Below are 24,675 nucleotides of genomic sequence, written 5' to 3'. Positions count from 1 at the left end.
GACCACCTAGCAAGCTTTCAGTTTATGTTGAAATATTAGTACATCATGATGTCAATATCCTTGTTCTCTTGTGTGTTTTTATTTCCTTAAAAGCCCGTCACTCTTCCAAAGTAAATACAGACCTTTCTTATTCCTGGCAGAAATATCCAAGATTTGCGATGGATGCCAAAGCTACAGATAGTAAAGCAGAGCCTTTATTTACTATAAATTTGTTCCCAATTCATACTTCTTATTATGAATTTTATTTGTAAATCATGGAAAATAAGAGATTAAAACACTAATTTAAATGAGTAACCATATTGCAATACATTATGGAAAAAGTTTTGAGAATGAGGTCTCACTTTTTTTTTCTCTCTCTCAAAATATTTTATGGCACCATGTACTCCTTTCTTGTGAAGATGTGTGATGATGTGATGTAAACCATGAGCTAAAAGAGCCAAATACACAGGCATTGTAACTCAAGATCATGATACTACATAAGTGTTATTTTAGAACATATTAATGTGGCAATCCTTCTGATAACTGAGATAACAATTAACTAATGGGTATGAAGGTAATATTTATAAAGTGGACATAATGCAAGTGGATGATTCATTTTCCAGGAAGCTAAAATGAGACTTTTTAAATGTTACTCAAATTATATGTAATTTAAAGCTCATTAATTGTTTATTTCTGGAGTTTCTATTTAATAATTTTGGACTATGGATGATCATGAGGAACTACAATTCCAGACATTGAAACTGCCAGTAAGGGAGATTATTGTTATCTGTATTTATTTTATGTCTGTTATGAGACTTACTCAGAATAGGTATTTTAATGGAATTAGAATCCGTGTTCAATCCATACCAATTTGAAAGAGATTTAAGTGCAATCAAAATATAAATTATAAGAAAATAAAACATTAAACCCACATTCATAGAATAGCTATTGGACTAACTGATGGTGCCTTTGGATCTTCTGAATACATATTTATGATATGTAAGTAAGTTTTTATGGCAAAGATTTCTGTTTCCTTCAGAAATTTTCTTGTTTTATTTTTTTCCCTTAGGCAAGAATTTATTCATTACTGTATAATTCTTGATAACTATTTAATTATATTGCATAGTCTCAGATACCAAAGCACTCCTTGATTCTGGTTTATATATTATTTAACAATTGACTATAGCAATTTATCTTTTCTTTTGCAAGGTCATTTAAAACAATTCCTGCAAATGTTTTTCCTAATTTTTCAAATTTATTTATTTTTTTCTATTAATTACACTTTATTCACTTTGTATCCCCCTATAAGCCCCTCCCTCCTCCCCTCCCGATCCCACCCTCCCTCCCCCTTCTTCATGCATGCCCCTCCTCAAGTCCACTGATAGGGGAGGTCCTTCTCTCCTTCCTTCTGAATTTGTCTATCAGATCACATCAAGAGTGGCTGCATTGTCATCTTCTGTGGCCTGATAAGGCTGCTCTCCCCTCAGGGGGAGGTGATCAAAGAGCAGGACAATCAGATTATGTCAGAGGCAGTCCCTCTCCCCATTACTATGTAACCCACTTGGACACTAAACTGCCATGGGCTACATCTGTGCAGGGGTTCTAGGTTATCTCCATGCATGGAAATTGGTTGAAGTGTGAGTCTCTGGGAGGACCCCTGTGTTCAAATTTCTGGTTCTGTTGCTCTCCTTGTGGAGTTCCTGTCCTCTCCAGATCTTACTATTTCCCACTTCTTACATAAGATTCCATGCACTCTGCCCAACAGTTGGCCATAAGTCTCAGCATCTGCTTTGATAGTTTGCAGGTCAGAGCCTTTCAGAGGCCCTCTGTGGCAGGTTTCTAGCTTGTTTCCTGTTTTCTTCTTCTGATGTCCTTCTGCTTTCCCTTTTAGGATGAGGATTGCACATTTTAGTCAGGGTCCTCTCTCTTGATTAGTTTCTTTCGATGTACAGATTTTAGTAGGTTTATCGTATATATATGAATATATACCGTGTATGTCTTTCTGCCTCTGGGACAGCTGACTCAGGATGATCCTTTCCAGGTCCCACCATTTATCTGCAAATTTCATGATTTCCTTATTTTTCATTGCTGAGTAATATTTCATTGTATAGATGTACCATAATTTCTGCATCCATTCTTCAGTTGAGGAGCATCTGGGCTGTTTCCAGCTTCTGGCTATTACAAATAAACCTGCTACAAACATGGTTGAGCAAATGTCCTTATTGCGTACTTGAGCCTCTTTTGGATATGTGCCTAGGAGTGGTATGGCTCGATCTTGAGGAAGCGCTATTCCTAGTTGTCTGAGAAAGCGTCAGATTGATTTCCAGAGTGGTTGTACAAGTTTACATTCCCACCAGCAGTGGAGGAGGGTTTCCCCTTTCTCCACAGCCTTTCCAGCATGTGTTGTCACTTGAGTTTTTCATCTTGGCCATTCTGATGGGTATAAGGTGAAATCTTAGGGTCATTTTGATTTGCATTTCCCTCATGACTAAGGACGTCGAACATTTCTTTAAATGTTTCTCTGTCATTTGATTTTCCTCTATTGAGAATACTCTGTTCCCCATTTTTTAATTGGATTACTTGGTTTGCTGCTTTTCAACTTCATTAGTTCTTTATATATACTGGATATTAGCCCTCTGTCAGAAAAAGGGTTGGGGAAAATTCTTTCCCAATCTGTAGGCAGTCGTTTTGTTTTGATGATGGTGTCCTTTGCTTTACAGAAGCTTTTCAGTTTCATGAGGTCCCATTTATTGATTGTTGCTCTTAGAGCCTGGGCTGTTGGTGTTCTGTTCAGGAAATTGTCTCCTGTACCAATGAATTCTAGGGTCTTCCCCACTTTTTCTTCTAACCAATTTAATGTGTCTTGTTTTATGTTGAGTTCTCTGATCCACTTAGACTTTAGTTTTGTGCAGGGTGATGAGTATGGATCTATTTGCATTTTTCTACATCCAGTTAGACCAGCACCATTTGTTGAAGATGCTATCTTTTTTTCCATTGTACGTTTTTGGCATCTTTGTCAAAGATCAGGTGTCCATAAGTGTGTGGGTTTATTTCTGGGTCTTCAGTTCGGTTCCATTGATCCACCATTCTGTTTCTATGCCAGTACCATGCATTCTTTATTACTGTTGCTCTATAGTACAACTTAAGATCAGGGATGGAGATACCTCCAGAAGATCTTTTATTGTAGAGGATTGTTTTAGCAATTCTGGGTTTCTTGTTATTCCATATGAAGTTGAGAATTTTTCTTTCCAGGTCTGTAAAGAATTGTGTTGGTAATTTGATGGGAATTGCATTGAATCTGTAGATTGCTTTTGGTAAAATGGCCATTTTTACTATGTTAATCCTGCCAAGCCATGAGCATGAGTGATCTTTCCATCTTCTGATATCTTCTTCTAATTATTTCTTCAGAGACCTGAATTTTTTTCATACAAGTCTTTGACTTGCTTGGTTAGGGTTACACCAAGGTACTTTATGTCATTTGTGGCTATTGTGAAGGGATTCTTACCTGACTTCATTATCAGACTCGTGGGTAGGCTATAATATTTTGATGCATATGCACATCATGAAACGATCCAATGAAGTTGACATACCTACCCCTTAAACACTTACTTCTTTTTTGCACTGAAATAGTTAAGATCTCCCCTAGCTATTTGGAAGTAGGAATACATTACTACCTACAATAATCCCCTGCAGTGCAACAGAACACCAGGGCTTTCTCCTACTAATTCTAACTTTATTCCTCTGGAGCAGCCTTTTCCAGCTTCTCCAGATCCTACCCTCTCTAGCATCTGCTAACCATTATGATACTGTCTGTATCTACAGGAGTGAGTTTTTCTTGTTGTTGTTGTTGTTTTCAGTGCCATATATGAGTAGGATCATGGGGTTTCCGTCTTTTTGTACCTGGCTTACTTCACTTTGATAACATTTTTGCTTTATTTTGCTTCATTAGGTCATCAGCCAACTCATCTGCAAGGCATTATAAACAGGGGAATCAGAAATGGTTGGATTTGCATACCAACACTACCACTCAAACTATTGAGCATGTAATTTGTCTCTGTGAACTCAAGTCCCTTTGGTTGTAAAATAAAGATTTAATGCCATGAGTGAAGCATGAAGAATGTTTGGCAACCTATCTATATTTAGTAAATGCATGTCCCCTTCCTTCTACTAACATATTCTTACTGTAACTTACCGTAGGTTACAGTAAGAGGAAATAAAGAGTCTTCAGGGGACAACTAAGATGTGAGCAATCTTCCTCAGCAAGGCAGTTTTTTTTTCCTCACTACCTCTATGCTGTCCATACCCTTCTATCTGATACTGCTGAAGTTCTTGGTAGGCAGGCTTAACTACTACGGTTCCAACTTTTCTGACTCCCTCTTAGGTTAATCATCTTTGTTAGAAGGATCTTTCCCAGGCTTGATTTGTCATGTGATCATCCAAGTACAAGTTTTGAGGCTTCTGCTTTCAAGGGGCTCTTTCTTTTCCTTCTGGTAGCCAAGCACCTGAATGGCTGACATTACTCTAAAGAAAGTGTCCACACAGATAGATTTACAAAGGTGTGAGAAATCCATGGGATCCCATTAAACATTAAACATACTTTCTTCATTAAGAAAATCTCTTAGTGAGAAGCACTCAGCAGACAGTGGTGATAATAATGAATGACACCACTCCACTGAGGAAGACTCTTAGCTTTGGAGAATGAAAACAAACTTGCTCAATTAGTCCTTTGGAAAATTATACACCCATGTTATGGCATATAAATGTGTTTTCTTTGGAAGAGATTTAGGATTTTTCAGATCCTTCGGTGTATAGACTCTCCTGTGTGCATCTAATATTTCTTGGTTCATTCTGACTTTCATGACAGCCTGATCTGGTGCCTCTGAAAACTCAAGGATAACTCAGAATACATTTTTTAAATATAATACTTGAAAGGATAATTGAGAAGATTTTGTTTCATTTTGCTCGTCTGTAAGAGACAAACTATAGTTCTTAAGGTAACTTCTTTGAAGTTGATTACTTGGTAAACCTTTAGTTGTGCTGGGCCACTTTCTCTGGGAAGCTCCCCCTGGGAGCTGGCTGTGTCAGTTCCAAAGGCAGACACAGCTGTTCAACTTTTTTTTTTTTTTTTTGGCATTTACAAACATAGCTTTAAAATTGCTGTTGTAGTTTTGACATTAACATTCCTCCTCTTCCCTTTTCTCACCAAGTTCTTTATCAAGGAATTTTAGAACCATAGGAAATGAAATGTTTCATTGGAACCTTCCCACTTCTTTCCGGCTGTACTGACCATCTGCATACCTGGGACTGAGTCAAGCATATCCATCAAAGAACTTGAGGACAGTCATTAAAACACGGAACCAACCTACTCCCAGCCTTTTCTCAAATCCAGTCTACCCATCTAGCCTTCAGTTATCATTCCATTTTACATACTTACCCAGAAAAATTTCGTGTTAGGCATAGCTCCGTTCAACCTGCTTTCTTCTATTTTTTTTTAAATTATTTTTTGACCACTATGGTAACAACCAATTTTTTCCTATACCACATTTCTCTGCCTCTTATGTTATCTAAAAGCTTATTTACAGAACGCTTCTTGTTTCCAAATCAATAAATACAGTTGGATTTTAAAGAAGAAAAAAGGTAGAAACAAACAGGCATCACAACTAAGACTATCAGTGACTCATCTACTTTCTAATATTCCTATATTTTTTTCTGTAGAATATACCAAAAGATTACTTGTTAATGACTATAAAATTAAATACAGATAATTAAATGAAAAAAAAATAATGAATGACACCCTCAGAGCAAATGACGCAAGGGACCCTAGAAGCTCTACAATGGCCTTGATTGGGGGAAGGTGACATCAAACCAAAACTATAGAATTATACAACTTCCTGCCTTTCCTTAGTTCTAATCCAGATAGGAGTAGTCCTCCTACCCCTTCAGCCTGGGTGACCTTCAGCCTGTTTATATCCTTCATATTTTCTTTTATACTGCCAGATCACCTTTAAAGCATGAAACTTCATTTCACTCCTCTCAATTTCTTCTCTTTTGATCCTCAAGTACTTCAGCCAAACATTTTGTCTTGTAAATCAAAAGCTTTCCCTTTCAATTATTGTGTCTGATGTGGGCTTCAGGAGTTATTTTGAAGTTTTAAAAAAAAAGCATTATTATTTTTTTTTGTTTCTTTCCCTCTGTTTCAAAGACCCTGCCTCTTTGAGAATTATTTTTTGGAGCCTTCTGACTGAGTAAGATAATGGCTCCATGGAAAGAAGAACAGAAAGAAAAATTACTGAGGTTGACATTTCAGTCTACTGTGATAAGACTCTGCAGAGCAGATATTTGCATGTGTCATTTCTTTTCTAAAAACTGGAAATGCTTTGAAGTCTAAAGTTTAATCTTGTCTTTCTGTATATTTTCTCCAAGAACCTAGCGGTTATGACTGCAGAAAGTAAATATTTGTTGAACTCATCTGTGCATTTATTTCTTTCTTTCTTTTAAAGAAGCCAAGGTCAAAGCCACATACAATGACCTGAAAAATAGTAACTGCAGGCAGGTTAGCATGTTAACTAGCAGATGCAAATTTGCAAAGCAATTGTGTTTCTTAAATTAAAATCATGCTGCACATTGTATTGGCCTTGTTGTTAATGCAAAGGCCGTATTATCAGTGAGACAAGTACCGTAAGTTCTAATATTCTTTATACATCCTGCAGAATTTCAATGATCAATTTAAATAAATTGTGGCTCATCTGATTGATTAAGCCTGTGAACAACCCAAAGCAAATGAGTTTGTAAAATGCCACTGGATATTAGTTTGAGATAATGAAAATAAAAATTTGGAAGCTGTTTTCTCTGGTTTTAGAAGTACAGGATGTTGTCAGCTTCAAACAACTCACTAGTGTTTGTTTATTTATTTATTGTGCTTTTTTTTCTGTTCTATTTAGGTGACAAAGGGGAAAAGGGTCTACTTGGGATTCCTGGAGAAAAAGGCAAGGCAGGTATGAATGATATGCTCACTGTGTTTCCATTGATGTCTAACACTACTCTACCTTTCCAGCTCAAAACTCCACTTTTCTTTTTGAAGAAAACAGAATCTCTTTCTATGCATTCAACTTTATATCTCTGGGATAGAAGACAGAGAGGAAGAGAACTTTCCTGTCTGCACGCTGGTGACTTTCCAAGCCCTGGGGGAAGAAGCGAGGGCACATTCCATCACTGCAATGCTCATTGTGAGAAGCAAGCCCAGCATATCAGGGAGGAGAGCTGGAACTGAGAGGAAAGTCCACACCAGAATATGTATCCATAGCCATGCCTTTGGTCCAGAATATCTGAGCCACACACTGGCCCCCATTGCTGATCCTTTAAGGTCACCTGGCTACAGAGTCTGTCCTGCATGAGCTATGGGAGTCTTCATAGAACTCTGTTTCTAATGTTTGATATGAGGAAGCAAGTAGGCTGTTAGGGGGAAAATTCCAGCTGTTTCTATTCACAGTGATTTAGTGAAGACTCATTCAAAGAATTGCCTTATAGTCCCTGTGCTTATCTGTGTACATGGATCAGTTAAAGCACAGGGTATTTTTCCATTTGCCTAATAAAATCAGTTTAACTTTTCATACTGCCGAGCAGTAGAGAAATGGAAAACTGTCGGAATCCACCACTAAACAGAAATAAAAGAGTCATTTGAATTTACCACGATTTTCTTTGATGCTGCTTCTCCTCACTACAACAGGAGGCAGTTAGAAAGCTGGGTGAGCAAAGGGAACTGCATAACGAATTAAAATAATAGTTAACCCATAAACCGGACAGCTGCCTTATAAAATTTAAACTGCATATATTCACAAGGTTTAAACATAGTCTTTGAAACTTGACAGCTGTACTTTATATGGATAATCAGAGTTAACATGTGATTTAATCACGAGAAGCTTCTTCTATCTTGGGAGAGCTGCGTAAGCTTGTGAATAATGCAGTAAGAGAAGAGAGGCCTGGCTGCAAATACATTTTAAGGAAGCTGTAAAAAGTTTCTTTTGAAATTGAGCAGGCCATTTCTATACTCGACAAAAATGCCAAATGGCTCACGATGTCTGTGCAGCGGTTCGTCTCATTCATTCTTTGTAAAACTCTCATTTAGAGCTGTTTTTTGTTTTGTTGTTTATTTATTTACTTATTTATTCACATAAATAAATATGACATCCTGATCATACGACATCCTGATCTTAGCCCCCTCCCTCCTCTCCTCCCGTCCCATCTCTTCCTGTCTCTTCTCCCATACCCTCTCCCCTACTCCTCAGAACAGGAGTAACAACCCCTACCAACACCCTCCAGCACATCAAAATTTCCATGTTTTTAATAGCTGAGTAGTATTCTATTGTGTAAATGTACCACCACAGTTTCTTTATCTGTTCTTTGAGGAATATCTAGGTTGTTTCGAGATTCTGGCTATAATTAATTTCAAACATTTCTAAAAGATGCTTTATTTTTTAAGATAAAAGAAATTTGAAACCTTTGTTTTAAATGAAAAGTTAAATATATCTCAGTTCATAGAGAGATGTGACCAAGGTAGAAAAATGATAGAAAGTACTGAAAAGAGAGAAATGGTCTGCTCCAACCGGTCTCTGTGTGCTTCACCAAGAACTCTCGTTTTGTCATTTATAAGGTACCATCTGTGACTGCGGGAGATACAGGAAAGTGGTTGGACAGCTGGATCTTAGTGTTGCTCGTCTTAAGACATCAATGAAATTCATCAAGAATGGTAAACAGTTACCTCTTTGCCATGGCTCGTATCTATTGATCTGGTCTTTCAACACTACATTTCTTAGCAAGAAATGCCTTGGGTCAAAGTATCAAAAACCTCTCAAATACTGATTATCATCTCGGATTTCAAATTTTTTTAAATTTCATCACACAGATTCAATCATAAGCGTGTGGTGTGTCAGTAGGAAAGGGGACTTTGTTAAAAGTAGGTGTTAATCCCACCAAATGGGAGTAGAGACCATTACCCAAATTCTTTAGGCAAATTAGGCAAGTTGTTTTTTGTTTTTTGTTTTTGTTTTTTTTTTTTTTCTGTCAGACAAAGTTATCTCCCTAAAAGGGTTTGAGAAAAAAGGATCGAACATAAGAAAAAGTAGGGCTTATGTAGTCCACAAAACTGCAAGACTAGGCGGTTTCCAAGAGTTTCTGTTTGTTTAGGAAGTTAGGAGAACTTTTCACAATTATTTTTCAGAGCATCTTATCAGGGAAGGAGTCAAGAGTTAATGTGGGGAACATGTAAAATTCCAGAAAATGGGTCAAGACCTGATCAAATTCAACTTTTACAGAAACAGGAATGAACTTATTTTGACCTTGTAACAAGGTGGCTTTTTTAATCTTAATATGGAGTCAGGTTGATCCATTAAGCAGAAGGAGAGAAAAGAAGAGTTGGGCAAGCTGAGCCAAGAGAATAGAGGGAGTCAAGGGTCAAACAGAAACAGCCACTCTGAAAATATGATAGTAGCAATGGTTACTTCCTTGACTACTTGGGATAGCACATAACTATGTACAATACAGCATTTAGGGTTTTATGAACAATATAGCATTTAATGTTTTTCATTGTATTATGTTACAACAGCTGATAGAATGCCCTTACACACCAATAGTAAAATAGGGTTTTCCTGACTCCTCTTCCAATAACACATTCAATATAGGTCTTATGTGTTTCTTTAAGTTGTTCAGCTATTAAAAAATTTTCTTGCCCTTTGTTCATTTTCCCACATTAATGAGTAGAAAAATCTCAACTTGGAAAGGGCTTTGCTAAGACAGTTTTACTGAAGGAACTGATGCAGGGACTATTATGGCTGATTTCGTCTACCTGAACTTTCACTTAAGTGTGATACTAGTGTAACACAGATGTATGTGTTACTCATTACCGGAGGCAAACAAATGCCATCTTGTGTTCAGAGTTACTGTGTAATGATAGAGGCATAGGAAATACCAAAGCTTAACTAAGCAACTTAATTGGTTTTAAGTTCTAGTTGTAAGCGTGGGGGTGGAGAGATGGCTCAGCAGTTGAGAGTTTGGAATGCCCCTTCAGAGGATTCCAGTTCAGTTCTGAGCATGCATGTACTGCCTGTAATTCCACTTCCAGAGGATCTGACACCATTTTCTGATTTCTGTGGGCACCCTAACATACCATGGCCTATACAGAGAGAGATATACACAAATAATCATAAATAAAAAGATTTTTCATATCTAGTTGTATCATGAAACTCAGTCAGTAGCTAAGTTTCCCCTACAGCTGTATGGATAATCTCAATTGTTGCACGTGTCCATAGTCCAGAAACTTGTCCTGAAGTAGCCAAACTTATTTATTATTCCCATATTGTTCATTGAATTTGTTTTTGATAGGCAGTTGGCATTTCTTGGAATGTTCTAAGCACCAGGTTGAAGAGTTGTCAGACATTAACACTGACATTCAGTTCAAGGGAAGATATACACAAGCAATCAGAATGGGATTGCTAGGTGATATAAATGCAGACTAGAAGGGACAATGGGAACATAGAAGATTCCATGTCCAGTAAAAGGCATTGGAAAAGCTTCATATGGGAAAATTCATTTTCGCTGTCATCAAAAAGATGAGCAGAGTCTTCCCAATGGTGTGGATGTGAAAGAAAGGGGGCCTCATTATCTGATACAAAAATGGTGAGCTGCTCCAGGGAGCAACTCATGTTAACTGGGCCTTGTTACCAGGTCTGCTATTGGACAGATGTGTGGGAAGCTGAGGGGGAAGGAGAGGGAGAGCAAATGGTAGACTTCCGTTTCTTACCTGATAAACAGAAAGGCACTGAAGAAATTAAATGAGTAACTATCTCATTATGACCTTGCAAAACAGCTCTTGGCTGTTGAGTGACTACATAGAAATCTGATCATATTATATTGGTATGTATTGAGACATATCATGATATTCTTCCTCCCTACCCTACAGTCATAGCAGGGATCCGGGAAACTGAAGAGAAATTTTACTACATCGTGCAGGAGGAGAAGAACTACAGGGAATCGCTGACCCACTGCAGGATCCGGGGAGGGATGCTGGCCATGCCAAAGGATGAAGTCGTTAACACCCTTATTGCTGACTACGTCGCCAAGAGTGGTTTCTTCAGAGTGTTCATTGGGGTTAACGACCTTGAGAGGGAGGGGCAGTATGTGTTCACAGACAACACTCCATTGCAGAACTACAGCAACTGGAAGGAGGGGGAGCCTAGTGACCCCTATGGCCATGAGGACTGTGTGGAGATGCTGAGCTCAGGCAGGTGGAATGACACAGAGTGCCACCTTACCATGTATTTCGTCTGCGAGTTTGTCAAGAAAAGATGACTTCCCTCATGTTATGCAGTCCCTCTTTTCCTAGGCCTCCTAAAAGTTACTGTTATCCATCTTTGCTTCCCTAATTTACACCACACTTTCTAAGATGGTATAAGGGCCTTACCTCCACTATCTTCTGTGTCAAGTGTGAAATTTTTGTACACGATGTTTACTTGGGCCATTCTTGGGGATCTTCCTCTCACATCTCTACTTAACCCTCTCACTTGATGGAAGAAAAACTCCAGAATTCAAAAGGGAAAAGGATGGAGTTGAGACTAAACAGTACATAGTATCGTCCTTCTGTTAAAATGCCCCTAGCTATTAATGACTTCATTTTCATAAATGTATTCATACAGACATTCCTTACATTCAGCATAAAGAATGAGGGGGAAAGGGTTAAAGCCTTCAGAAAACTCTAAAAGCATTAAAGTTCTACCCTCTCCAGGTCCCCTTCCTCTTATGTCACTCATTGAGGAATTTTATTGGAGACCTTTCCCTCTCTGTAAATTAATGTGGTTGGAGATGACCTTCCTGTTATTTTGACATGATAGAGATATGTCAGGCACAGCATTTGGAATGTCTATAAAATCCTCATTTTCTGAGTTGGCAACAGTGTTCCTTGAGCTGCAGATCAAACCTCAAAGCAGCTTTCATCTGGCATTTGAAAATAAACAGTTGAACAAAACTCTAGCTTCTCTTCTTATAAACTGATGCCTCTCCTTACCGGTTGTGACACATGATTAGATTGTTTAAAATGCTGGCAAAACAGTTAATGGAACAAGAGAAACAGATCAACAACATATGTTCGCCTTAAACCATCTGTTCATGACTGCGCCCAGGACTAACTGGTTGTGAGATGAGATTTACTGGCATGAGTTCTGTGAATGCACCAAGAGTCGCAAACCCACGTCTTACAGAGTCCAGAGAGATGACATAAATAGATGAACTGGAAGGGGTGAGGCCCCTGATCTGCTAAGCACAGCCTGCTCTTTAAGGGAGCCAGCTATTTCTTGGCCACTGCTGTCATTGCCACACAAGACCCAGAATCGCTGCAAGCCAGGGTCCTGACATTTGAGCCAAAGTCGGGTGTCCAGAACTTTATAACTCCATATTTTAAAATGTGGACCATTAATCAATATCTAAACTAGATTTTAAGACCTATAAGCATCTGTAGGCCAGATTGTGGACTTTCCATTCCCATGTCTGGGGAAAGTTCTGAAAGTTCTAATTGTGCCAGGTGTCATTAGGAAATGATGACATTAAAGTTGGGTTTCCCACGAATGCCTTATTCAGTTCAGCTCAATAGGGGCAATTTGTTAAATCTTTGACATTTATCAGGTTATGAAATGAGCTATGAAATGAGTATTGAGAATGTGACATAGGGTATTTTGAAGACTGACCAGTTTAATACAATTACAAATCAGGGCACCACACCAAATGCCAGCCCAGATCTCAGAGAATTGGAATACCCAGAAAGGGCTGAGAGAAGAGAGAGGCAGCCAAGACCAAACACAGCCTAGGGCGGCTCCTGTTGGATCCATGTTTGCAAATGCTCTGAGTCCCTGAAGTCTGGATATTTTAAGCATATGGCAAATGGTATCATTTCTATTATAAATGTTATAATGTTAACAATCATTCTCTCAGAAACTCATCTCACTTTGAAGGATGCTTTTAGAGTAGATGGCAGTTTGAAGGAATAGGATCCATCCTGTAGCCTTGCCTGAAAGAACTTCTTAGGACATTACATATTTAATTAGCACTACATGAAAATGTGTGCCTTTTTTTTCTGTTTTTCTTTCAAGGGAGAATGTTGGTATATAAGCACCGAGGCTCTCCTTGAATTCCCCATCTTTCTGCCTTAGCCTCTTAGATGCTGAGTGGCAGGTGTGCATCACCACGCATAACTGAAACTGTACAAGCACAACTTGTTCTGTGCTTTATAAAAGCCTTTGCCCCTTCTTCCTGATTTCATTCCTAAACTATGAGAAATATAAAAACTGGGAATTTTTACTGTTGTTTTTCCAGTGAAAATACTGCAGCTCCAGGAACTGGCGCATTTGCTAGAAAAGCAAGCTTCTAGCCTGCTGGCCCAAGCCGACAGCTCCCAGGATTGTGTGGTTAGAAGGTAGCAGGATGTGCGTGGGGTGGGAGAAGCATCACTGGTACCCCTGTTGACAGACAGACTGAATTTCTGCAGGTGCTATCACTGATGACAAGGTGGCAGTGCAGCTTCATTTAGGGTAGACAAGTATGACAGCATTGCTCAAAAGTTCAGACTCTAGATCTGGCATCACTGCTGACTAGACTTCATTGCCAACTGTGACCATTGCTAGGTGTATTATGGAAATTAATTCAAATGTCCTTTACTTTGTGCCCTTATCATTTCCTCCTCAGAGAGAACTGTGACAACTAAGAAGGAGTTATGGTGAGCTATTTGGAAAAGTGTTCACGAGACACACTATATGAGTGCCGCAAGACTCGGACATTACTACGAACTACATGTGCTATGAGGTGCATGAGAGGAAGAATGTTTTGAAATATATAAAATTCTTAAGTACATAAATGTCAATATTATAGACAGAAAACCTATAACTAGAAAAGCTATACTTAATCACATAAAATATGAATTTAAATATATAAAATTAAAATCATTGAGGGCTGGAGATAGCTCAGGGGCTAAGACCCCATGCTGCTCTTTCAGGAGATGCCAGTAAGTTCCCAGCACACACAATGTGTGTGTGACAATTGTTTGTAAATCCAACTTTAAAGGACCAGACACCTTTCTCTAGATGCCATGGACACCTACCCTCACACTCCCAGATACAGATAAACATATATTAACATAACTGTAAAAGTTAAATGCCTTAAAGATGGAGCTGGTTTCCGCCTTCCACCTTCCTGATGGTGAGTGCTCTCTGTCACGAACAACTCCACATTTGGCTAAGGCCGAGGATCTGGCTTGCTTCCATGTATGTGGACCTATCTGCATTGCCCCCATGGCATGCCTGGGTTGGCTACCCAGAGGCTATTTAAGCTGTGGGCTGGCTTTCCCCGGGGTCCGAGGATTGTTCAATATTCCTGAATAAACAGCATTGAAAAAAAAATTAATTTATGAAAAAAAAAAGTTAAATAAATCTTTTTAAAAAATAAAACTATTAGCTGTGTTGTCTTTAGACCATCAAGCCTTTCTACTTCAGTTAAATTCTTCCATATAGGAGAGCGAATAGCTATTATACCATTTCAATGGGGACTGAAGAACAACCATTTTCTGTTGATTCTGTATACATAAACTTTTATATAATATAGAAATATGTTTCACTGTAGCTCTAACAGATGTTCATTAAATCTGTATGATTTTAGTAATTTAATAGGCCCTTAGAGCAAATTAAAATACATTTCATCTAATTTGCACCCATTGTCCTCATTTTCCCTTTTGATACTTATACTTGAGAAACCTAGCCCTGTGATCAGCTGGGGAGTCAATGGCAGGCTCTTAGGGGAAGGGAATGTAGGAGAAGAACTGTCCTTGCCATGCTAAACATCATCAAAGTGATGTCTAATACCAGAACATTCTCAAATTGTAAATACTGTACATCATAACCAGTTAATTCAAAATGTGTTGATGGATGACAAGAAGCAGAGGTAAAAAGTATGAGCAGTACTCAATCAACTGGGGCATCTCAATCATAGATAACTTATTCAGTGGGATGGAGTGAGAACATGTTGTACAGGGCCTAACATCTAGAGAAGACACTTTAATAAGTAGGTGGTTTGCAAATCCCATAGAAAGGGTTAAAGACAGGTGTACGGTGGAGAATAAAGTCAAAATTAGAGTCCATATGCATGAAAGCATGAAGTCTCCATGGAGGAGCAGTTCAATACTCAGTGTTTAGGATAATAGCAAAATTTTTAACACCGGCATACATAGTGTAGTATGTCTAATATGTTTCAGGTGGTATCATGTTGAAAACTGTAGAGAAGACAGCTCAGCTTTTCAGCCTCATGAGCAGAACTGCAGGTTCTTTTCACATCAAGCCTATAGTAATGAGGTTCAAGACTGAAAGCATTGCCAAAATTATATAAAGACATGCTGCTTTGCATCTGTGTTGTTATAGCATAATCTCTCTTCTACAGTACGCTAAAATAAATTGGCTAAAGAATTTTTGTAGGAGGATTTACATCACTGTTTCTCAAAGAGTAACATTATCACATTCTTTTCAAATATGTGAATTCATCTTGCTTACTCATTTCTATGTGAACACAAAGTTCCTATGTCAATGTGTGCAACCACCCACATTATTTCCTTTCTAGATAGGATATATCCTTGTGTTTGTACATTAATGAACATTAACAAGTGGCAAATGTGTCTTGTCTTATCATCCTGCTGACCTATACATGACAGTCAGAAATACTCCGATTTGCCCCAGATTGTCAGTATTATAGAGAAATATGAAGGGTGTAAAGAGGTAATTTATTCATTTTATAATTGACTAAATTGTGATTATAAAGTGCTATAATCAAACTTTACCTTACCTTAGCAGTTCGGTTCAGGAAATAAAGAAGGTTCCTGCACATCGGTACAATTTAAAAGTATATAACCTTGTCATATTGTTGTTCTCATTGTGAATTTAGCTTCATTCACCCATAGTTAATTGCTGCTTTCTGTGTATATCTAGTCCAGTGTGCTTTCAAGAGTTAGGTTGAAGATGGGCATTGTCTACACTCCACTCTTTGATCTATTGAGAGAATTCTATTCCTGGAAAGGGTACTCATAACTTCAATCATGGTGTGTAAAATACTCAAGAAGTAACAGACGCAAAGCTAAGTTTTGAGAAAATAATGGAACATTCACTCTCAATCCAGTAAGGTGATTGTAAATATTAGACTCAGAAGCATAGTCTGTGTGGGATAAAACTAAGGGATGAGAGGCTTTTTTCCTGGCAGTCCACAACTTTACATAGTTATTTACAGAGCTAACTCAGAGAATGGAACCCTAGAGAAAGCTTGCCAGAAAAAAAAGATATGTTTTGGATGTGGACAGTTTCAGGAACTGTTAATGTTTCAAAATATTTTCCTCAAAATTCTTTTGAGAGTTTATCTTTGACTTTTCTGACCATAGTACTTTTTGGGGTGTACATTCTTAGACTATTTGAGGTATTATTCTACTGGCACTTGCGTGCCCCAAAGTTCTCCATTTCACATAACACAGAAACTGTGCTTGTAATAAAGAAGCTTAGAACTGAAGGGGAAAAGTCAATAGACACAGGGAGAATGTAACTTTGCTCATGGCTGTGATCAACTTCCTGACCATGCAATTTATGAGAGGAAGAATTTGTTTTGGCTCACTGTTTGAGCTCATACTGTCTCTTAGAGCAGGAAGGCGTGACGGTGGACAGCTTACTAGCAGGAGTGTTCAGCAATTAGTTACATCCTGCATCAGGTTGGTCGGGAGATGAGAAACAACAGGATCTTTGCAGGAGCACACTTCACTTCCCAGTGTGTCTGCTTTAGAGTCACCCAAGCTTCTGCACAGAACCCTCACTCATACAGTGGAAGTAGCACGAATAAGTTTTTATTCACCAGGATAAACTTTAGTGGAATCAAACTTTGGTTTGTGTCTAGGATTTTAGAAGGAGTAGGTGAAAGTTTGCTCATGCTTCATCACCACCACCCAGAGCTAAAAATTCTTGCACCAATCAGTGAATCAAATGGGACAGCACGCCAAATTGCTATTCTATAGGTGATAGAGTTGCCGGCTTACTAGCTACTTTTAATGAAGATATAGTTGATCAAATATAAAGTTTCTGAATAAATTTCCAAGGGCAAATGGAATAGAATACAGAAAAGGATCAAATTTGACAAAATCTTGAGTATTTAATTTTCCAAGACTTCTAATGCCCAATGCTTACCTGAGAGCTTCTGTCTGCCACTGCATGGAATATTTTTTTGTTTTTTGGGTTTTTTTTTGCCTCCCCCCCTTCTTCACAGATGGTAGTTTCAGCCATGCTCTTCCCGAAGAAACTTGCCAACAGCATCCGAGAAGGAAGAAAGATTTGCTTTCTTCCCAGACAAATATCTCCCCAAACACAGGCACTTGTTAAAGCACCCACTGTCAGTGGGTGAACTTAGGTGGACTTCAATGAACTGGTGGTGAAAGAAGTCTATTAATTCAGAAGTTTAAACTAAGGTCCTTTAACATAAGGAGCCATTGAGAATGTAAATCTCAGTGAAGAGGGGCGAATTTATAATGATGGTAGGTTATCCTTTTTGGCAACTGATAACAAAGAACACAATTGTGTCAAAAGTAAAGGAACTAAGTAAGAACTTATCTTCCCAACAGGTTCAAGTTCATTCCACTGTGTAAAGGCTGAAGATATTCTGAAACAGTATGGTTGATAGTGTCCAAGAATTAATGGCAAAGAAAAGTTATGATCAAAGCAAGAATGATTCAGAACTCCAAGTTCACAGATTACTTAAGAATGCAGAGAATTTCACAGCAAACATTCCCAGAGGGTTTGAGTAGCAGAAAGCAGTTAGACAGTGGTTTCTGTACACTCAGAACTGAGGGCATGCATGTTGAAGTTACAGCCTTTGCTTTGTGGGTAATATCACTATACAAACAATAGCTTGACAATTTATGGAATGGGAAATGATAAAGTCCAAACACTGGTGCGAATCAAACTACTGAATTTTCTACAATGTAGGGATGAGAAGCTGTATCACTAAAGCCCTCTTAGAGAACCCCCAGGGGCATAGTGCCCAGCCCTGTGCCAATGACACTAATCATCTGAAGGACAAGAGACCCTGTATTATCTTGTTTTGTACTTTCAAAGAGAGAGACACAAAAACTTATGATGGCTTTTTTAATTTCTTGGAAAAAAAAAGTCACTACATAGAAATATTTAGGGCTAACAAATTCAAAATCAGTATCTTCACGCTTATTTAGAAACTGCTGTCTGTCTGTCTGTGGCTGTGTGCGAATTCATGTGGGACATATGATATGGGTGGGCAGTGCAGCACATGCATGTGGAAACCAGAGAACAACCTTTGGTATGGTTCCTTGGGAGCCAAACATACGGGTATTTGAGACAGGTCCTCTAAATGGCTTCAAGCTGACCATTGGACTAAGGAGGCTGGCTAGTGAGCCCCAGGGATCTGCCTTGTCTCTGTCTCCTCAGCGTCAGGATTATTAGACCAAGTGGATTTTGTTGACTGAAAAGCACAGCGGGTTTAACAGGGATAGTGACATTTGTCTCATACAACAGTATGACACTGATGTGCTTGAAGAAAATGTGGTTTCTGCTTTCACTTCCTCAAAGCCTTATCTCTGGATTCAAGTTATTCTCTCTTACAATTCCACACGGCAGCCTGGACTAGTTAAGTTTCTGATCCACCTTTCATGAACATCAAGATAAATTCTCGTTTTCCTCTTTGATGGAATGTGCCCAATCAGTCTTTGGCTCATCACCCACCATGCCGCTCTGACAGAGAGGGTCTGTTATCGCTGTTTCCTTTCATCTCCAATCAGCTATTTGATTATTTTTTACTATCTAACTTATATGCTAAGAATGTCTTAGGCCTAGATCAAAGAAGTACAGAATGGCTTAACTTGCCGAAGAAATAAAACTCATGCACATTTGATTAATTAATCAAGAGTGATAGCTACCAAATTATACATCTAAGCAAGTTTCCTATCTATTACTCATTAGGATTCCCTCATGCTGATGGTGCTCAGCAAACCCACATGAGACGAGAAGGGCACACTGGTGGAGAAGCCCTGGGCCATCAAGTTTCTTCTTCAAAAGGCTTTGTCAGAAACAACTTACATTACCATATAAGACTTTGATATTGCTACTCAGCAGTCCTGTCACATATATCGAGTGACCAAATTCTACAGCTTTACACTTTTTTAGTGTCAACTTTGCAAGCTTGTATTATCTGAACATATGTCATATAACCTAGATGGTTTCTACCTACATTCTTTTTGGGTACTTTTCAAGTTTGGCTATGATGTACTAGAGAAACCATGAGCATAGATTAGGATTTGATGGTACAGATATGAGTGGGATTTCTTTAAGAAAAGAAGTTGAATTTTAAAAATAGGCTGAGACTTATGTTATTCTAATATGTTTATTAGTTCTTTTAGAGTTTCATGCACTAGATTTTTGTCATATACACCTGTCTTCTTTAACTCTTCCTAGATTCACACAAATCTGTGTCCTTTTATAAAAGTCCTTCAAGACGGTGTTACTTAAATACTCCTGGATATGTGGTCTTTCACTGGAGAGTAGCTGACTTACTAGGAAATGCACTCTTATAGAAGAATGACTCTCCCTTTCTGAGCAGCTAACAACTGCCAACAGCTCCACAGCTAAGGATGAGGTTGCATGCCTAGATCACCTCTCCATGCTGCCGTTCGGTCCAGATTGGACTTTCACAGGTTGTTTCTGCGCTGTTGCAACTGCTGTGAATTTACATGTGCTGCCACCCTATTGTGTCCCAAAGATGGTGTTTCTTTGGAGTCATCCACTACCTCTGATTCTTGTACTCTTTTTGGCCTCCTTTTCAGCAATTATTCCTGAGCTTTGGGTGGCAAGGTACAGTATAACTATTACCTTTAGGGATGAGTATTCTATGGTCTAATCTTCTCTGCACCTTAGCCAGTTGTGGGCCACTATGTTGTACCATCTACTACAAAGAGAAGCTTCTCAGATGAAGGTTGAGAGAGGCATTGATACTCCATTAGGTATTTAAAAAGGAAAAATGAGAAGTATTTCATTAGGAAAACTTTTTAAAGCGAACCAGAAATGTAGTGATAGATTTTAAAATGTTCAAAAGAAAAAAACAACTAATTATGCTGAAAGTCTATGGAGATTTAAGTGTAAAAATACGTAAAAGTATTTATTGGCTCTGCCAATATCACAATGGAAGTAGAAGACAAAACAAAGTAAGAATGAAGGGAAAATAAAGCAAAGGAAGAATGCATGGGTAATATTCTTCACAAACTTGCATGTAGAGAAGAGAGGAATTAAGAAAATCAAGAATGGTGCGTTGGCAGTCAGAAAACACAGTGGTGAATCCCCTTTCAGCTCCAAAGTTTATAGTGCAAGACCTCAAGAGATGCCTCGATTCAAAGACACACTTAACCTAATTTATAGCACCCCCTCACCACACACATCTACAAATGCAATGTCCGATCCATGCATTTATCTAGTACTATAGGATTTTGGATGCAATTTTCATTTAATATTCAAGTAACTGCATGCATTGCATGTTTATTATTATTATTATTCCCATTTTATAGTGAGAAAATTGAATCACAAAGACTATGTAACTCACTAAGGTAACCTTGTTACACCCTAAGGTCATCTTGTCACACCCTAAGGTCACCTTGCTAAAATTTTAGTACCCTAGTTTATCCAGTATGTTATTAGTAAGCCATTGCACTACTCAATCTCAACACATGATATTGACATTCAGAAGGTTTTTAATTTATACTATGGCTTTGCTACTCAGGTTCTACATGACTTCTCTCAGCTCTTTCTAAGCCTGCTATTTGCATGTTTAGCACATCTATTCGTGAGTATGTGGAGGAAGAAAAACTGCAGAAAAACAGTGCTGCTTTGCAACATTTCCATCAGTCACGGGTAGGCTTGAAACTTCAGAACATTTCATCCATTTCTCAGAAGGAACAAATAGATATTTCAAGAATTCTGAAGATTATTCTTTCCTCTGTCCCTCAAAATGAAAGAAAAATACAGCCTCACATAAAGGAATTGATTTTAATAGAGATAAAGTGTTCTGAGGGGACTTGGTTGAAAACACTTAAAGTCGGACATGATAAAGTTTCAGAAAGAAGTTGAGAGGCGACTGCTCAAAGAGAAGAGGGAAGATGATAGATTGGTGTCCTCTGAGCAACAGCAGTGGGATGGTGGAGTACAGTATGACAGAAAGATTGAGACACAGGGTCCTCATAAAGGGCATGGGTGTGCTGCCAGAGGAAAGCACGGATTCATAGGTACACACTGGTAAGGACATGAAGCCCTTTCTTAGGGATTCTTCCCTTGATCTTAAGCTGAAAGGCTAAGGAGTGATCCTTTGCTTGGAATTCTAAAAGCATGTAAGACCTTTACTGTAGAAATAGTGTCCTAGAATCAAAAATGGCCCTCATCTGTCTAGAATGATGGTGGGCTCCCTGTCTTACTCTTATGATGTGGGTACTAGGCTATGTTAGTTCTATTTAATATATAAAATAGCCTCCAATCTATCCATGATATCAATCATTGTTCTCTCTGTTAGATAGCCTTACAAAATAAAGACGTGAACTCTTAATATCTCTAAAACCTACATTTTGGTGAATGCATAAATAAATAAGGAAACAAACAAATATGCATTCTATATAACCTTGCCTATAATTTCACCCCCATCATTTTCATTTCTTTTTAGATACACATTTTCAAACCTATATATCTATTAGTAGTTTCCAAAGAAGATTTACCTCCTTGATTTATGCTTATTAACTTGGTGTGTTATTATGTCTAATCACTTAGTTCAAGTGGGTTACGATAAGGAAATGTCATAAGTTATGTGGCTTATAACCAGGCATAGTAGCACACAACTTGAATCCCAACACTTGGGAGACAGAGAACTCAGGTGGACCTCTAAGTTCAAGGCCAACTTGGTCTATAAAATGATTTCCAGAACAGCCGGGGCTACACCAAGAAATCCTTTCTCAAAAACAAACAAAAGAAACGTTATAAACAACAAATATTTATTTCTCATAGCTGTAGAGGCTGTAAAGTCCAAATGCAAGGTGCTGCAGATTTGTGTCTTTTGAGCGTGCCACTCTAAGTTTTTAGATAGATGACTTCTCATGGTGCCACGTTCATCTTTGTAACACAATGTGAAGTGTCCAGGATATAACAATAGATTCATGTTTATGCAATAACTACTACTTCACAAGTGGCAAAACGGGGAATGGTATGTAAAATCACTGGTATCTCTGGGTCCTACTTTGTGCAAGATGCTGTTCTGCAGACTTTGAGAAGAGTGGTCCATGTAAGCAAGGGAGGTGAGAAGAGTGGTAAAGATGACAAATTCACAAATCTCCTGAGGAGAATTTTCTGGAAAATGGGAAGTCACAGCTTCTGCAGCCAGTGCTGGGGGCAACTTGCAGACCCTGAGAGACACTCACATGAAAGTTACCTGGCAGGAACTGCCTGTGAAGTTAGAAGATATCCAACAGAGTGAAAGCCAAAAGCTCATCAGTTGTCCTGAATCCTCTGTTTTGTTTCTGATATGTGCTGCACATTGACCAAGCCAAACCAGATATCAGAGGACAGTACAACCATTTGTTGCATAAAAGTCAGCCTCCTGCCTGTCTAAGCAAGGTAGAGCCAGAAGGAGACAAAATTAAATGGACAAATGAAATGCCAAAACAGAGTAAACTCCAAACATGACTCTTCAGCCAGAAGAGGCTAATATTTGAATATGAGAAATCTTTTTATAAGTCTCAGGAAAAAAACAGAAAATTAAAAAAGCTTGGAAATCCAGAGAACAGCAAGCAAGGACAACTAAGATTAATATGTATAGTTCTAATATGTCTTGGAGTTAAAAACTTGGAACAGTGATTAAAAAAAAAAACTGTTATAGAAAATATATGAAGCCATATTGAGTTAAAAGGGTTTCAGCTACAAGAGAAAGAAACCCAGCTAACACAAACTGGAGCAAGGAAGGAAACAGGAGGCAAGGCCATGATTAGATTATGACACTTCTGGATCCAGGGTTTTTATTCCCTTGGTTATCTTAGTCTTTGTTTGTCTTCTTTTTCAATTTTTCATCCTATTAAAGGAGAAATGATACAAGGATGTTCAGACTCTCATTTTTCCTCTATCAGCTCAGAGAAAAAAAACAAAACAACAAACAGTACAACATATAGCATGACATAATGACCTGTGGTTGCCCCCAAATGCTTGGTCTTGATCATTGTTGTTTCATCATTGTCATTGTTCTAGAGGCAGTGGGACCTTAGGAGAATGGAGTCAGTAAGTGAGGCTGACTAAGGTTTCATGCAATAGCTAACTATTCTCAGAGAATCAGACAATTTACAGTCTGGGAGTTAAGCATCACATGAGTAAAGTACACAACTGCAAGGACAAGTTCCATATGGTGGACAAGGTAAACATGGCAGACAAGCTATACATGGCAAAAAAAAAAAAAAACAAAACATGTTGTTCCGTATAGGTATATAAACAAATGACAATAGCCAGTTGTAATAAATAATCTTAAGTCAACTCATTCCAAATTGCTACACCTGGGAGGAGTAAAAAACACACTTCAAGAACAATTGTGGAGTTTTCTTGTTTTGTTTTGGTTTTTGGTTTTTGTTTGTTTGTTTTGTTTTTTAGTTTTTTTGTTTTAAACCGAGGTCACAAGACTCTTGTTTTCTTGGAGTTTTCTCACAAGCACTAATAATTCTCACACAACTCCATTCTTGGACCATGTTCTCATACATCACAGTGACAAGTGGAAGGGTATGACTGAGGATTTCGTTAGTTCATGGAGTTGATATATTCTTCATTTTTATCTATCTACCTATCTATCTATCTATCCATCTGTCATCTATCTATCTATCATCTATCTATCTAAAACAGATATATTAGCCCTCATATGAAGGACTAGTAATTGAACTGTGCTGACTTAAATTTAAATGAAGAGCTGAATAGGAGAGAGGTAAATATGTAAAAATGCAATTAACTGGTATATGTATGCTATGTGTATATGTACAGCACCCTCATACTTACTCAGCTCTGTCTATCTCTAAAGTCCTATCACCATCTACTTCTTCTACTCAGTGTCCTAAGACAAGTGTAACTTTATATATAACTATCACAAGACACCACTACCCATCTTGTTAAAATGTAATGCCTCCTTTACTCCCACTTTCCTTCTGTTCCCTCTCACCCCCCAGTTCTCAGTTAACTTGCTCCTGCCAAGTGGTTCAGCCTAGAGCTACTTGTCAGATTTGACTGCTGTAAACATGAATTCATTTACAATTACACATCTCATCTCAAGACTCCTCAAACATGTGATCAATTACTTCACAGTGCAGGGCATTTATTTTAGTGTAAAATAATGAGCCCACTCGGCCTTAAAATAAAGGCAAAGCTGGTAGTAAGGAAATAGGTACTGCTCCTCCTTGGCATGGTGGTTTTAACCTCAATCTAGCCAGCAAGGCTATGCTTACTCTAGACACAGAAATCAAGTGTGGATAAGACCATAAGGATGTAACTGCTGGCCAAAAATCAATCTTAAAATGTCATGAGCACGTTCAAATTCACTGAAATTTTAGTTTCCCTGAGTGTT

General features: G+C 38.2%; 1 protein-coding gene across 1 annotated transcript in view; it reads left to right on the top strand.

Moving 5' to 3' along the window:
* Positions 1–11,995, top strand: part of Colec10 (collectin subfamily member 10) — a 47,688-nt gene extending 35,693 nt beyond the window's left edge. The window contains exons 4-6 of the mRNA XM_060389415.1: positions 6,921–6,974; positions 8,630–8,725; positions 10,934–11,995. Coding sequence (XP_060245398.1) covers positions 6,921–6,974; positions 8,630–8,725; positions 10,934–11,322 — 539 coding nt within the window. The 3' untranslated portion in view covers positions 11,323–11,995. The remainder of the gene's footprint in view (positions 1–6,920; positions 6,975–8,629; positions 8,726–10,933) is intronic.
* The last annotated feature ends 12,680 nt before the right edge of the window (positions 11,996–24,675 follow it).

Source organism: Meriones unguiculatus, chromosome 8 (assembly GCF_030254825.1).
Source record: "Meriones unguiculatus strain TT.TT164.6M chromosome 8, Bangor_MerUng_6.1, whole genome shotgun sequence".
NCBI lineage: Eukaryota > Metazoa > Chordata > Mammalia > Rodentia > Muridae > Meriones > Meriones unguiculatus.
Note: the sequence above shows the minus strand (reverse complement) of the source record. Positions and strands in the feature narration are given on the sequence as shown.